This window comes from Arctopsyche grandis, chromosome 2, assembly GCF_051622035.1.
Source record: "Arctopsyche grandis isolate Sample6627 chromosome 2, ASM5162203v2, whole genome shotgun sequence".
NCBI classification, from domain to species: Eukaryota; Metazoa; Arthropoda; class Insecta; order Trichoptera; family Hydropsychidae; genus Arctopsyche; species Arctopsyche grandis.
In genome coordinates, this window is record NC_135356.1 from 17,701,812 (window position 1) to 17,714,197 (window position 12,386).

Below are 12,386 nucleotides of genomic sequence, written 5' to 3' on the forward strand. Positions count from 1 at the left end.
ACTTGGTACTAAGCTAAAGCTCATAAATATGAAAATTCAGTTGACACAGAAACGTTTCTGAGAAAAACATAAAAAAACCTCGGTTCTCTAGAGTAAAAGTACTACTTCATCTATGTATATGTATCTATTTACAAAACTTCATATATTATTACTGCTTACATAGATAAAGTAAAAATTACATTATGGGAATAAACTCTCCAAGTTAGAGTAGTAGAAGCTAGCATTCTAAATAGAAAATCATAGATTTATACCAAGGCAGCCCAACATTTTGTCAATGCGATGTACGTATAGTTCGTCGCGATCTACCAATACTCTGCGTGGAAATAATAAATAAATAATCATATTCGATAAAACGTTTTAATTCGTATCGTAAAGATTTTATATTGCTTTAAAATCAGTATAATTAACTATCCAGCGAGTTTCAAAAGTAAAAAATATACTTTTTTTACACATTTTTTCCGTAATATTATGAACTAATTTTGCCAATTTTTCAATTTACTACGTTTATTAGTAGAAAATAGAAAATCAAAAGGAAAATACATCTGACAATTGATTCTAATACTCACTTTTGGCACAGCAATACTAGAATTTTAATTAGAGACTGCAAAAGTCAAAAATCTGTAAAAATTTCACATCTTTTTAAACGCTCATATCTCTTAAATAAGAGCAAGTCAACAAAAAATATTTTCATATGCGAATTTAGTGGGTCAAACTTATTAAAGATCGATTAATCTCCGCTCCGGGAATAAAACAACGTATTTTTTTTTGCTCAGTGTTATTTAGAAATGAAGCGAGGAGTTGAAGTTTTTTTAAATTAATTTTAAATAAAAGTTCTAAAATAAATAAATCTAATGGTTTTTAGAACAGCCATTAGTACCGTAGCCTTATTTCATTTCACTTTCACATAATACACTAAATACTAAACAGTGTATTGATGAATTGATCAAGTGGGCGTAAAGGTACATACATACAACCCCGCTTTTCATTTTTTTCCACTGGGAGATATCAATGACTAGCAACTTGTAACTTGTTCGATGACCTTTGTAAGTTTGACCTCGTCCCGGAATCGATTTTTTCTTAACCTTTCATTATTTCGTGGAAGGTCGCTTCGGGAATTTACCATTGTCAAAAGACACGAGTACTTAATTGAGACAGTCGTAGAAAAAGGAAAAAGTAATTGTTTGATCGCGTGCTGATGAGTACATACTTACATGCAAGGAGAGCACACATATTTCAGTCATGTTTATTAAAAACCATTGAAACTCTTTGGCGCTCGATATTGATACCATTTTTGTTTGGCGATTGCTTTTTGAGACTTGCGTCGATTATATAATGTGCACATATATGTATGTTTATGAATACAATTTGCGGAACGTTGTTGTCAAATGTTTTATTTTGTGCAGTGGTTGACCGTGGTGTCTTTGGCAGTCCTCTTCAATTTGCTCTTCGTGATAGGCAGGGCTGTCTTCTGGGAGATGAATCACGTAGCCCCTGGATTCTGGCTGGCGATGGACTACATTTGCGACATCATCTATCTGATGGACATGATCGTCCATGCTCACGAAGGTACAAACAACTTAACATATCAAATCTCGACAGGAAGCAGGTCTTTCAAAATATTATTAAACGATGGATCAGACGCTTTATTTTTAGCATGGTCAATTTAAAATGTGGTTTAGTTTTACATTTGACAAAATAATTTTCCGAAACATATTTCACAATGAAAGATCGCTAGCTGGGGTACAAATATCGTAGGCATTGATCCCTACAATTGACAAATCGTTTCGTCTGTTGGCTCAATTAGTAACCTGAAACTTTCACGCTGAAAATCTATATCCTAGTTAGTTAATAAAACGGGATCTGCTACAAATACATTTCCTGTTATTTTTAAACCCTTTTTTTTTTGCTCATTTATTGTGTTGAAAATACATCTTAAGTGTATTGTAATAGATACCAATCTCATTATTTTTCTTGGTAGTATTTATATAGGGAATATATAATTGAACTTTATTTGTAACAGTGTTCACTTGATAAGTCAAATAGCATGCACTTAAATTTCGAAAATTTTGACAGAGTATCATGAACTTTTAATTGAATAGTTTTCAGTTGACAATTTAATTTTTGAGATATTTTTGAAGAAGGGTTGTCGTCTCACCCTTTCCTTCAAATTGTGAAATATTTAGCTTCAAATAACTATACTATAACTAAAAATACAACAACTATGTATACAGGTTTTTCATTCCAAATTGACCCTTTTTCATTTCAAATTGGCCCTTTTCCATTTCAAATTGACCCTTTTTCATTTCAAATTCAACCTTTTTCATTCCAAATTGACCCCTTTTAAATGTCTACATATATGTATACTATGTATAACTATGGAGAAAATAACGTGTGATTTAGAAATTTTAAAGTGCAAATAAATAAATTCCAGCGATAATAATTTTTTTCATGCGCGATATATTTTTTGAATGTTGGAATAATTTATTTAAATGTATTTATGTATGTATGTATAATAATTTGTTTTTCGTGCGATACACATATTAGTTATGAGTGTATATTATTATTATGAAAGTGAAAATGTTCAAAATTAAAGTTCAATTAATTAGCACTCTATTTATATTATCTTACTCAAAAAAAGGATGGAATGCTGTATTCTTGGCATAACGAGGAGAGATAGAAAACGGAATACGTGGGTTAGAAGGATGACTAAGACGATTAATGTAATGGTGAGAGTAAAGAGATTGAAATGGCAATAGGCGGGTCACGTGGCTAGAAGAACAGACGGTATATGGATGAAAGAAGTGCTCGAATGGTACCCAAGAGAATATAAAGGATTGCAAGGAAGGTGGGAGATGGGTGGATGAAATAAAAAAAAAATGTGTGCGATGAGATGAATGAAAGTTGCTCAACATAGAAACGAATGGAGGCATGTTGGAGAGGCCTGCACCCAGCAGTAGATGGCAAATGGCTGTGACTGATGTTGATGATGATTTTAATGTTAACATTATTAAAGCTCATATTTACATATGCTCATATGTACAACATATACAATATACAAATCCATTGTAATGTGTTAAATCAATATAAATAACTTAGTTTTTGAAGGGTTTGTTGAGGGTTTTTTTTTTTGTCGAATCTCAATCAGTTGGGCGTAATGTTTTTTGAGCTTTCGGCTAATACTGATTCATTGGTGATTTTTAATACTATTAGGGCGAAAACACACTGAGTGGTATGGAACGTCATGTGTCCTTGGTTTCCCGCTGTGACCGTAGACAGTGGGTGCTCCCCAAAACCGAATTTGGGTGTATTTGCAATTTTGGGAAGTCGAACGTGTATGCATTTCCATATGCAATCGACAAGTTTCTCCTATATTTCTTCAAATATGGGATTTACCCTCATCGATCACTGCCAAGCAGGGGTTGATTTTTAGGACTGTGTACCATATATATGGGCTAGGGGTGCTGCGTTTTTTTCGCACGTTTAAAAGTATGCACAAAAACACGTACCACGTCCCACTCAGTGTATTTTCACCCTTATACTCGCTTTGCTATTTCCCTTCTGTGCTATTTTTTTTCTCATTGTGTGGGTGTTTTTTTATTATTTAATACTTAGAAGGGTGTGTATCAAAATACGGATTATAAATATTTCATATTGGAGAATATTCGAATTTAGAGCAAGGAGGTGTCAAAGGAGGAAGGACGAAAAACGCCCACTCTTCCCCCTGGACTGGTCTATCTCTTATGTACTACGTTTTACACCTCGATACAAGTGAACTTGATTGAATTGAATTTGATATTCTAAATTCGAACTTTCTGTATTTGTACAATTCGAAATATAGACACTCCACATTTGACCGGATCAGACCATACAACGTTTTGAATAGCTTGTTCGCAAACTTAAATTATCGAATTTCAAATTCAAAACTTTGATATGTACTTGTATACGGTCAGCCTAGGCAATCTAAACAAGCACTACATAGTACTATCCACAGTTGCTTCGAAGTATAAATAATAGTGAGGGTCAATTTAACTGTTTGGTTTGTCACCTTGCGTTTCTTGACCGCTGAAATGTAATTATGGCGGTTCGAGGTCAAGCCGGTGAATAAATTCAATGACACGTGTGTAACTTAAGCCGAATCGGTTTAATCGTCGATTCGGTGTCGTCCATTGAGGATGCCAGATTTCAAATGTAATTGCAGTATTCGTTTGATAACATCGAAAACTATTGATAACCATGCGACCAATTGTGTGCTATTTGCGTGTTCAAGGCGCAAGGTGTTTCATACTACATATTGTATGTACATATGTACCAGTGCCTACCAAACTTATTGCTACAAGGCCTCCCTTTTGAAAAAAATCTAATCTTAGTATATCCCCCCCTCCCTCCCTTTTTATTTCATAAAATAATACCAACACATTTTTCAATGATAAAAATGTATCCATAAAATATCGACAAAACTAGGAAATTCTTCTTCCGACTGTATTATCAGCAATCGGTTTCGCAAATGATTCGCCTAACATCATTTCAACCATATCAATAGCTGCTGACAAAACTAGTGTATCTTCTGTTGTATGTGGTTTTTTCACATTTTGCGATTCTGTAAGAAACTTTGAACGATACTAGCGATGCATTTAATGGAACAGAAACTATTTTCTTAAAAGTTTGCCTCTGTTTATTAAACTGATCTAACTTTCTTTAAAAAATACTATGGGTTTATCAACATATTTAGAATGCATCATTTCAAGGTGCCGTTTTAATTTACCTGGTCTCACTTTCACACAGAGCAATCATATTGGTATTTCCAAACCATCCCAATCCCATAAGAATCCCAATGATAAATAGGATGAATTGTATTTTCTTGTCTTGATATATGTACATACATATCTATTTCGTTGTTCCCTACCGCTTATATTCCCATAATCTTTACTCGTATTACCGTCAGTATCTTTATTATTAGTGGTTTTTCTCTTGTGACCGGTTAAAAATTACGCACGTATCAGGAAAAGTTTGTAATGTTATGTTTTGAAAGTCTATTTATAAGTGTATATTATTTTATTTTATTATGTTTTGTTGAAAAGTAACTTTTCGCGCCTCCCTTTGTATTAGTACGCGTCTCCCAGTTTGGAAATCGCTGACATACATATACTGTTCCATTAAGTTATTATTATTCATTAGTAGAGATCGGACCGGAAGCGTGTCGTTCATTGTTAATTGTTCGCTGTACTTTGCCCAATTTTATGAAGAACCTTCTTTTTTGCTCTCTAGCTTTGTAAATAGACCCAAAACGCCCTGATTTCTGGAAAAATCACGCTTCCTATCCGCCCTTTATTCATTAGTCTTCTGTGGTGGAGCTTCCATTTTCCAATAAAAATGGTTAACTATTGTCAATTACTATTGTCCTACAAAGCTAGAGAGCAAAAAAAAGGTTGTCAATAGAAATTGACAGTATTGAACCCATTTTTTTGAGCAAAATCATCCTGACCGCCTTTCTTTTGTTATCATAATACATAGTATACAATGTCTTATTTCAGCTAACTTGCTTTTCTTATCACTTTTAACAGCAGTGATCAGAAAAGTGCGCGATTTCTATTGTCATATTTAAGTAAATTTATACTAAGGAAATTGATAACTTTGTTTCAATGAGAAAAATGTCGGATTTTTGCTGTATACTGTAGAAATTAAGCTTTTTTTTTCAGGTTATTTGGAACAAGGTATGATGGTGTACGATGCGACGCAACGTAGAGGGCATTACATGTCTAGTGGCGATTGGTGGTACGATCTCTTTTCAATGTTGCCGACAGACATCGCTTATTTTTGGTGGGACAGAACGACTTGCCAGGTTTCTACTTAGTTCAGCTTTAAAGTAAAATATAAAATCCAAATCCATTATTGAAACGAACTTTCAGGTAGTAATGCCGTGTCCGGTAATTGTTAGACTCAACCGACTGCTGCGTATCCCGAGGATGATAGAATGGTTCGATAGAACTGAAACCGTATCTGGATATCCCAACGTCATCAGAATTTTCAAGGTAACAGTTAATTGTTGTTTTAATTATTTTAGATTAATTAAATTTTTGCTGCCAATGTGATAGCAAAAATCTTTGCCAGTCCATTCGTTATGTTTATTATTCACTGGTGGTTTTGAAACATGTTTTTCGGGGCAGTATACATTGTACTGTGTACATATAATAGCTTTAATTGAAATCATATGTAATTATATCAAGGACCCCCCCCCCCCTCCCCTCTCTATCTACTTATAAAACAAATGTAAATAAATTTTCCACTTAATAGAAATGTTCGAATATTCTAAATTCAAATAACACAAAGATCATGTTTAAACATTATGTAAATTGTGATTAGTGGCATTACAGAAAAAAAATAGATAAAGTAATACTTACATATGACGGGCTGAATAATAGCATATATGAAATGCTATTATTTTAGCACTTAAACCAGGTTTTTTTTTTAAATGTCACTTTTTGTGTTATTTGAATTTAGTACCAGTCTGGTTTTCAGCCCGTCATATTACGTAGATAGTAGATAGAAATAAACTAGGCGGATCCAACGGGGGTGCCATGGGTACTCCCCCCCCCTTGGAAAAATTTAATTTCATATATATATATGCTACAGTCGAAGTTTAATCTAAAATATAACCTCTCCATTTAACCTGGTACCAACTTACATGTCGTTGAACAGTATTTTCAGTTGTAATATATTTTGCGATTCGCCATATGAATTAACTTAGTGGGTTAGACGGAATATATTCCAACTAATCAAAATATATTACAACAGAAAGTACACTTCAACTACAACGGCAGTTGGTACCAAGTTAGTTGGAATATATTCTAACCAGTCAAAATATATTACAACTGGAAAATACACTTTAACTGTAACATATATGTATACATACTTTTTCCTTGATTTTTCACATTTAAATACATACGTCACAAAAGATTTTGATTTCAATAAATATATTTTAGTTCTATATATTTCAATTTTACATAACTACACGATTGTTTCTATCACGGCCCTTTCAGGTATATAGACAAAGTTTTAATTAAGATTAAAGTGTCCTTTCACGCTATTATCTAATGCAAAAAATAAATTCTTCTATTTATGGCTTTTTAATGGGTCTACCTCAGGGGCCCGAATGTGAAACGCCCGAAAACGCAAATATCGGAAGGCAAAGATCGAAAATCGAAAGATCTTAAGTCGAAAGATAAAAAAAGGGTGCATAGTAAACGGTACATACTCACTTAATTTGCGCGAGCAGGATACAACAGGAACAAGAGGAACAGGCTTTTCGTTTTTAAGATCTTTCGATTTTCGATCTTTGCCTTCCGATATTTGCGTTTTCGGGCGTTTCACATTCGGGCTCGTGACAGAGACCGATTATACATATATGGAATCAATAATGATAAAAACATATTTAATAGGTGGTGATGTCGCTGTCGGTTTTGATTCACTGGAATGCTTGTATGTACTTCGCCATCAGTTATGCCCTAGGCTTCGGCTCCGATAATTGGGTATACAACTTAAACGGGCCTAGAAATTCAACTTTGGCACATCAGTACATCTACAGTTTCTACTGGTCCACGTTGACACTGACGACTATTGGTGAAACTCCTCAGCCCGAAAACGATGCCGAGTACTTGTTCGTCGTGGCAGACTTCCTAGCTGGAGTGTTGATCTTCGCCACCATAGTTGGAAACATTGGATCGATGATATCGAACATGAACGTGGCCAGAGTCGACTTCCAAACCAGGATGGACGGAGTGAAACAGTACATGGCATTCAGGAAGGTAAGCGCTGAGCTAGAGGACCGCGTCATACGTTGGTTTGACTATATCTGGACCGAGTGTGGAGCTCTAGACGAGGAGCAAGTCCTGTCAATTTTACCCGACAAGCTAAAGGCTGAGATAGCCATTAGCGTACATCTGGAGACCTTGCAGAAGGTGCGAATATTCCAGGATTGCGAACCAGGCTTGTTAGAGGCTCTGGTCTTGAAGCTGCGCCTGAAAGTATTCAGCCCTGGAGATTACATATGCAGGAAAGGAGACGTGGGGAAAGAGATGTACATAGTGAAAAGGGGTAAATTATCGGTGGTTGCAGACGATGGAATTATGATTTTCGCCACGCTGGGAGCTGGGTCAGTGTTCGGCGAGGTGAGCGTATTGGATATTGCCGGAAATCGCACCGGAAATAGGAGGACCGCAAATGTCCGGTCGGTGGGATTTTCTGATCTGTTTTGTTTGGCCAAAAACGATTTGTGGGAAGCGTTGTCAGATTATCCAGAGGCGAGGGCCACGTTGACGGAGCGAGGCTGCCAGCTACTGAGAAAGGACGGCCTGCTGGATGAGGATATGTTCAAATCAGCACAGCGAAAGAAACAGTCTCCCGAGGAAATGATCGCACATATGATGAACGCCTTGGAACAGTTACGCGAGAGGGTGACTCTTCATCATGCCGAGCAGGCAAGTGAGCACGATGACATTATCAGGAGGGTCAACGCTATGGAACGCAGGTGACTATCATTCTATCTTATTGTGTATATTTATAACCAGGTATCGTTTACAGTCGCCCAAATTTAAAGTGGCTGTTTACTTAAAAACTCTACATCGATTTTTCTGCCGTGGAGCTATACTGCTGGCTATTATCATATTTTGTCAATGTGATCCCGAATTTGAATTGAATCATAAATAAAAACGATGAAAAGAGATTTGTCCAGTGGCGGCTCGTCTATATGGGCTGCGGGGCTGCAGCCCTCCCAGTATAGTATAAATTCATGCTATTTTTGCCGTCCACATGGGCTGCAGGGCTGCAGGCTTCCCAGTATAGTACACTATACTGATTAAATTTATTTGAATGTTTATTTGATTTTTTATTAAAGTTAACATCACGGATTCTACAATACAAAGTCTCTCTCGAAATTATATATTAGATATGCATGCTATTTTTGTTTGCATTTGATCACCAGTATGGTCAACGAGCTACTACAGCCACCCCCCCCCCCCCCCCCTATGAATTTTCACAATTTGAAAACTGCGAGATCTTGCATGCAGAAAACCTGCTTTAAAATGACAGCCTTTGAAGCAAATTCATAAAATTCAGTGGTATTGTAACGTTTGGAACAAGTGCGTTTGGGATATTGTAGCGTTCTGGACAAGTGCGTGTGTAAATAGCAGGCACAAGGGATTAGTCTGATTATGTACGTTAGGCCGGAGTGAAAAGCGTGAATTGTGGATTTTCATCAATGGATCTAGTGAAGGGCTGCCATAATTGTCAAGATACCTATCGGGACGTTCGGAAATTGAATGATAGAAGGTAGAATTGAAAAACTCATGTTTTCTACTACAGTAAACAAACTTGCAGTTTTATTTCAATATTCTTAGTTCGCGAACTATTTAGACTAAATTATGGGAGCGCTTTTTGTATTTTCATTTTGGGGGTGCTGGAATGGTACCGAACGTACGCAACGAAGATGGGTGGACAAAATTATAAAAATGTGTGAGGTGAGATGGATGGATGAGCAGATGTGTGGTGACGATTTTGGCGCCCCCAGATTTTGAAGCCCGGGACCATGACTCCCTTTGCACGGCTCTGTGTATTTGATTAATTAGTTGCAGGTCACCCGGTTAGTTGGTCCCACGGTAAAATGACCGTGAAAGGATCGCAGGGACGAGGATATGATTAGCTTACATAGGTGACTTGCATTGGTCCTTGGCCCCTTATCGCCCTTACACTTTTCATTCTCACCTTTACGTGATTTTCTTTAGTTTTTTCTGTCTAACTAACTTATGACCACACTTAGGCGTTGGCTCGGTGCTCGTTAAATAACAATAGACCTCTGCATTGCCGTACAGAGCAAAAGAGCAAAAAAAACACGGTTGACAATAGTGAACCATTTTTTGTATCTAAAGGATCGTCCGAGCACCGCCCTTTATTTATGACCAGACTTAGGGCGAAATCACACAGGGAAAAACGGCACGTCGTGTGCTTGGCTCCACACTGTGGGGGTTCTCCTACATTTCATCAAATACGGGATACACCGTTATCGATCATTGTCAAGCAAGGATAAAATTTTACCAAAAACACTCCAGGGGGTGACGGTATGTGCTGGGCGTGCCATGAATATGTGCAAGGCATGCCACATTTTTTTCGGATGTTTGAAAGTATCTTGAAAAAACAACGTGCCGCGTTCCTTTCTGTGTGATTCTGTGTGATCGCCCTTAGACGGCCAGGATGCTTTACCCACAAAAAACGGTTCATTATTGTCAATTACTGTTGTCTTAGAAAGCAAGAAAAGCAAAAAAAAGTTGACAATAGTAAACCATGTTTTGTGGATTAAAGCATCCTGGCCGCCTAAATTTGCTTATGACTGACTATCTGACTGCCAGATAGAAAACCAGGACAACTGACTCATGGATCTATAAACTGGGACATGTTCCGGTCTACCGGGATGTATGGCAGCCCTGACCTAGTGGAAAACTTTCGTAGTATTAAGGGAACTTTAATAAAAAAAAATCATTGATACTCGACAAAAAAATATTTTTTTGCTATTTCTAAACTATTCTCTTTTACAAGAATGGTTTAGATTTTTTGAATTCACGTTTTTCGATCCGAAATTCGCGTTTTTCGCTCCGGCCTAATATACATATGTATGTACGTGTCCGGATTTTTCCAGACATGCACGTGTCAGAGTAGCCTCATGGACCTGGTGGAGTTCGTGCGTAAACAATAAACACACACGATTAAGCCCACTGTACCTGTGCGTGTCCAGATAGTGGACATGCCGGATTACCCTCATCGACCTGTGCTCTGCAACCTGTCCCTTAAAAGAAGGTACACGCGGCAGATGAAAAACCCTCGAGCGAGTGGATGTTCCGTGTGGACCTCTTGAGTCGACTTTGGCCTTTGATTTGCAACAATATTAAACGTTATATGTAGTACATATACATATGTAGTATGTACATACAATTATTTCTAAGTGCAAACAAATGCAAGTCACCAACGTATATGGAAGTAAAGAAGTGTGGCAGTACCGAGGTCTGGCCGTAAAACCATCGGATGGCCAGTGCTTCACCATCAAGCATTCACTTCCTCCCCGGTTGCCGAAATAAACAGTTGTGCGTTACCAACACAGTCATCTCATTCGCCCTACCCCCATAGAAACATTCAAGTGAATAAATTGTTTTTAAATAAAAAAAATTCGGATGTGACCAACCCATGACACATTCACACATACCGGCAGCATTATGAAATACTAATAGCTAAGAATTGAGCGCAAATGTATGGAAACTTGCACAAGACAAAAGTTCTACTTCCGGTTGTTGGATTTTGTTCAATTTTTTTTACTTACAATTGCTATCAGTATTACACACATTGAATATCAAAAAAATTAAAATAATTTAAAAGGCCAAAATAAAATAATGAAATATTGTTTTTAAAAAAAATACTACTTCCGGTTTACGAATTCTGACCAAAATCTTATCAGCTCTAAGTTAGTACATAAAGAATACAAATATAAATTTTAACTTGATTCGTTCAGGGGTGTGGGCAGAATAGTGGGCACAACATTTTTGACCTTTCTAAAACGAAAAAATCCCACTTCCGGTTTATTAAATTTAGTGATTTTTTTTTATTTTCATTACATTGATACAAGAATTATACTTGAATTTTTTCGTGAAGAAAACACATGTTTAAGGGGTCGAAAAAAATAGTGGAAGAAAAATCGAACAAGAGTTAACTGCCTCTTCCGGTTGAGGGATGCTTACCAAATTTTATACATAACTTGATATTTTATACATAACTTGTAGATATGAAATTTCAGTTCAATAAACCAAAAGGTTTCTGAGAAAAACACTTTAATCATTTAAATCATTTAAATTAACAATAAAAATATGTACCAACTATATAAAAAAAAAAAAACAAAGCAGTGAAATTAATGTAACACAATAGAATTTTCATAGTGGAATTGATTAAAATATTATATATAGTAAACTAAGTATATATGTAGGTATAAACCATTTATTTGATGCATAATGAGCTCAATGTATCCACTTGGAAAACGTACGAAACTCTCCATCGATTGTTTCTGCAACCGCGATTTGTAATTACTCAGCATGATGCAATGATAATTTTCACCATGGAGGAAGTTCACAATGCACAGATCAGGGGGCACTTCTACAATGCGTAATTGAACAAAATGTGCGTTGTTTACGATTGCACCAGATTGTGTTTTGCATTGTAATTTTATTGGACGACATTTATTAATAGTTTCGACATGGAAAAACCTCGCTTCCGTCTTCACCGTGTTTCCCAAGTCAATTCTCAATTTCAGACAATGTGGAAATTGCATACACATTAAGAACATAGAAATTTAAAAA

The 12,386-nt window shown here is 36.3% G+C and overlaps 1 protein-coding gene across 1 annotated transcript; it reads left to right on the forward strand.

Annotated features, from left to right (window-relative positions):
* Positions 1-1,409: 1,409 nt before the first annotated feature.
* CngA (Cyclic nucleotide-gated ion channel subunit A) lies at positions 1,410-11,915 on the forward strand. The gene is made up of 4 exons (XM_077446022.1): positions 1,410-1,566; positions 5,697-5,839; positions 5,907-6,029; positions 7,437-11,915. The coding sequence occupies exons 1-4, from the start codon at positions 1,476-1,478 to the stop codon at positions 8,526-8,528; spliced, it is 1,449 nt and encodes a 482-aa protein (XP_077302148.1). The 5' UTR covers positions 1,410-1,475; the 3' UTR covers positions 8,529-11,915.
* The last annotated feature ends 471 nt before the right edge of the window (positions 11,916-12,386 follow it).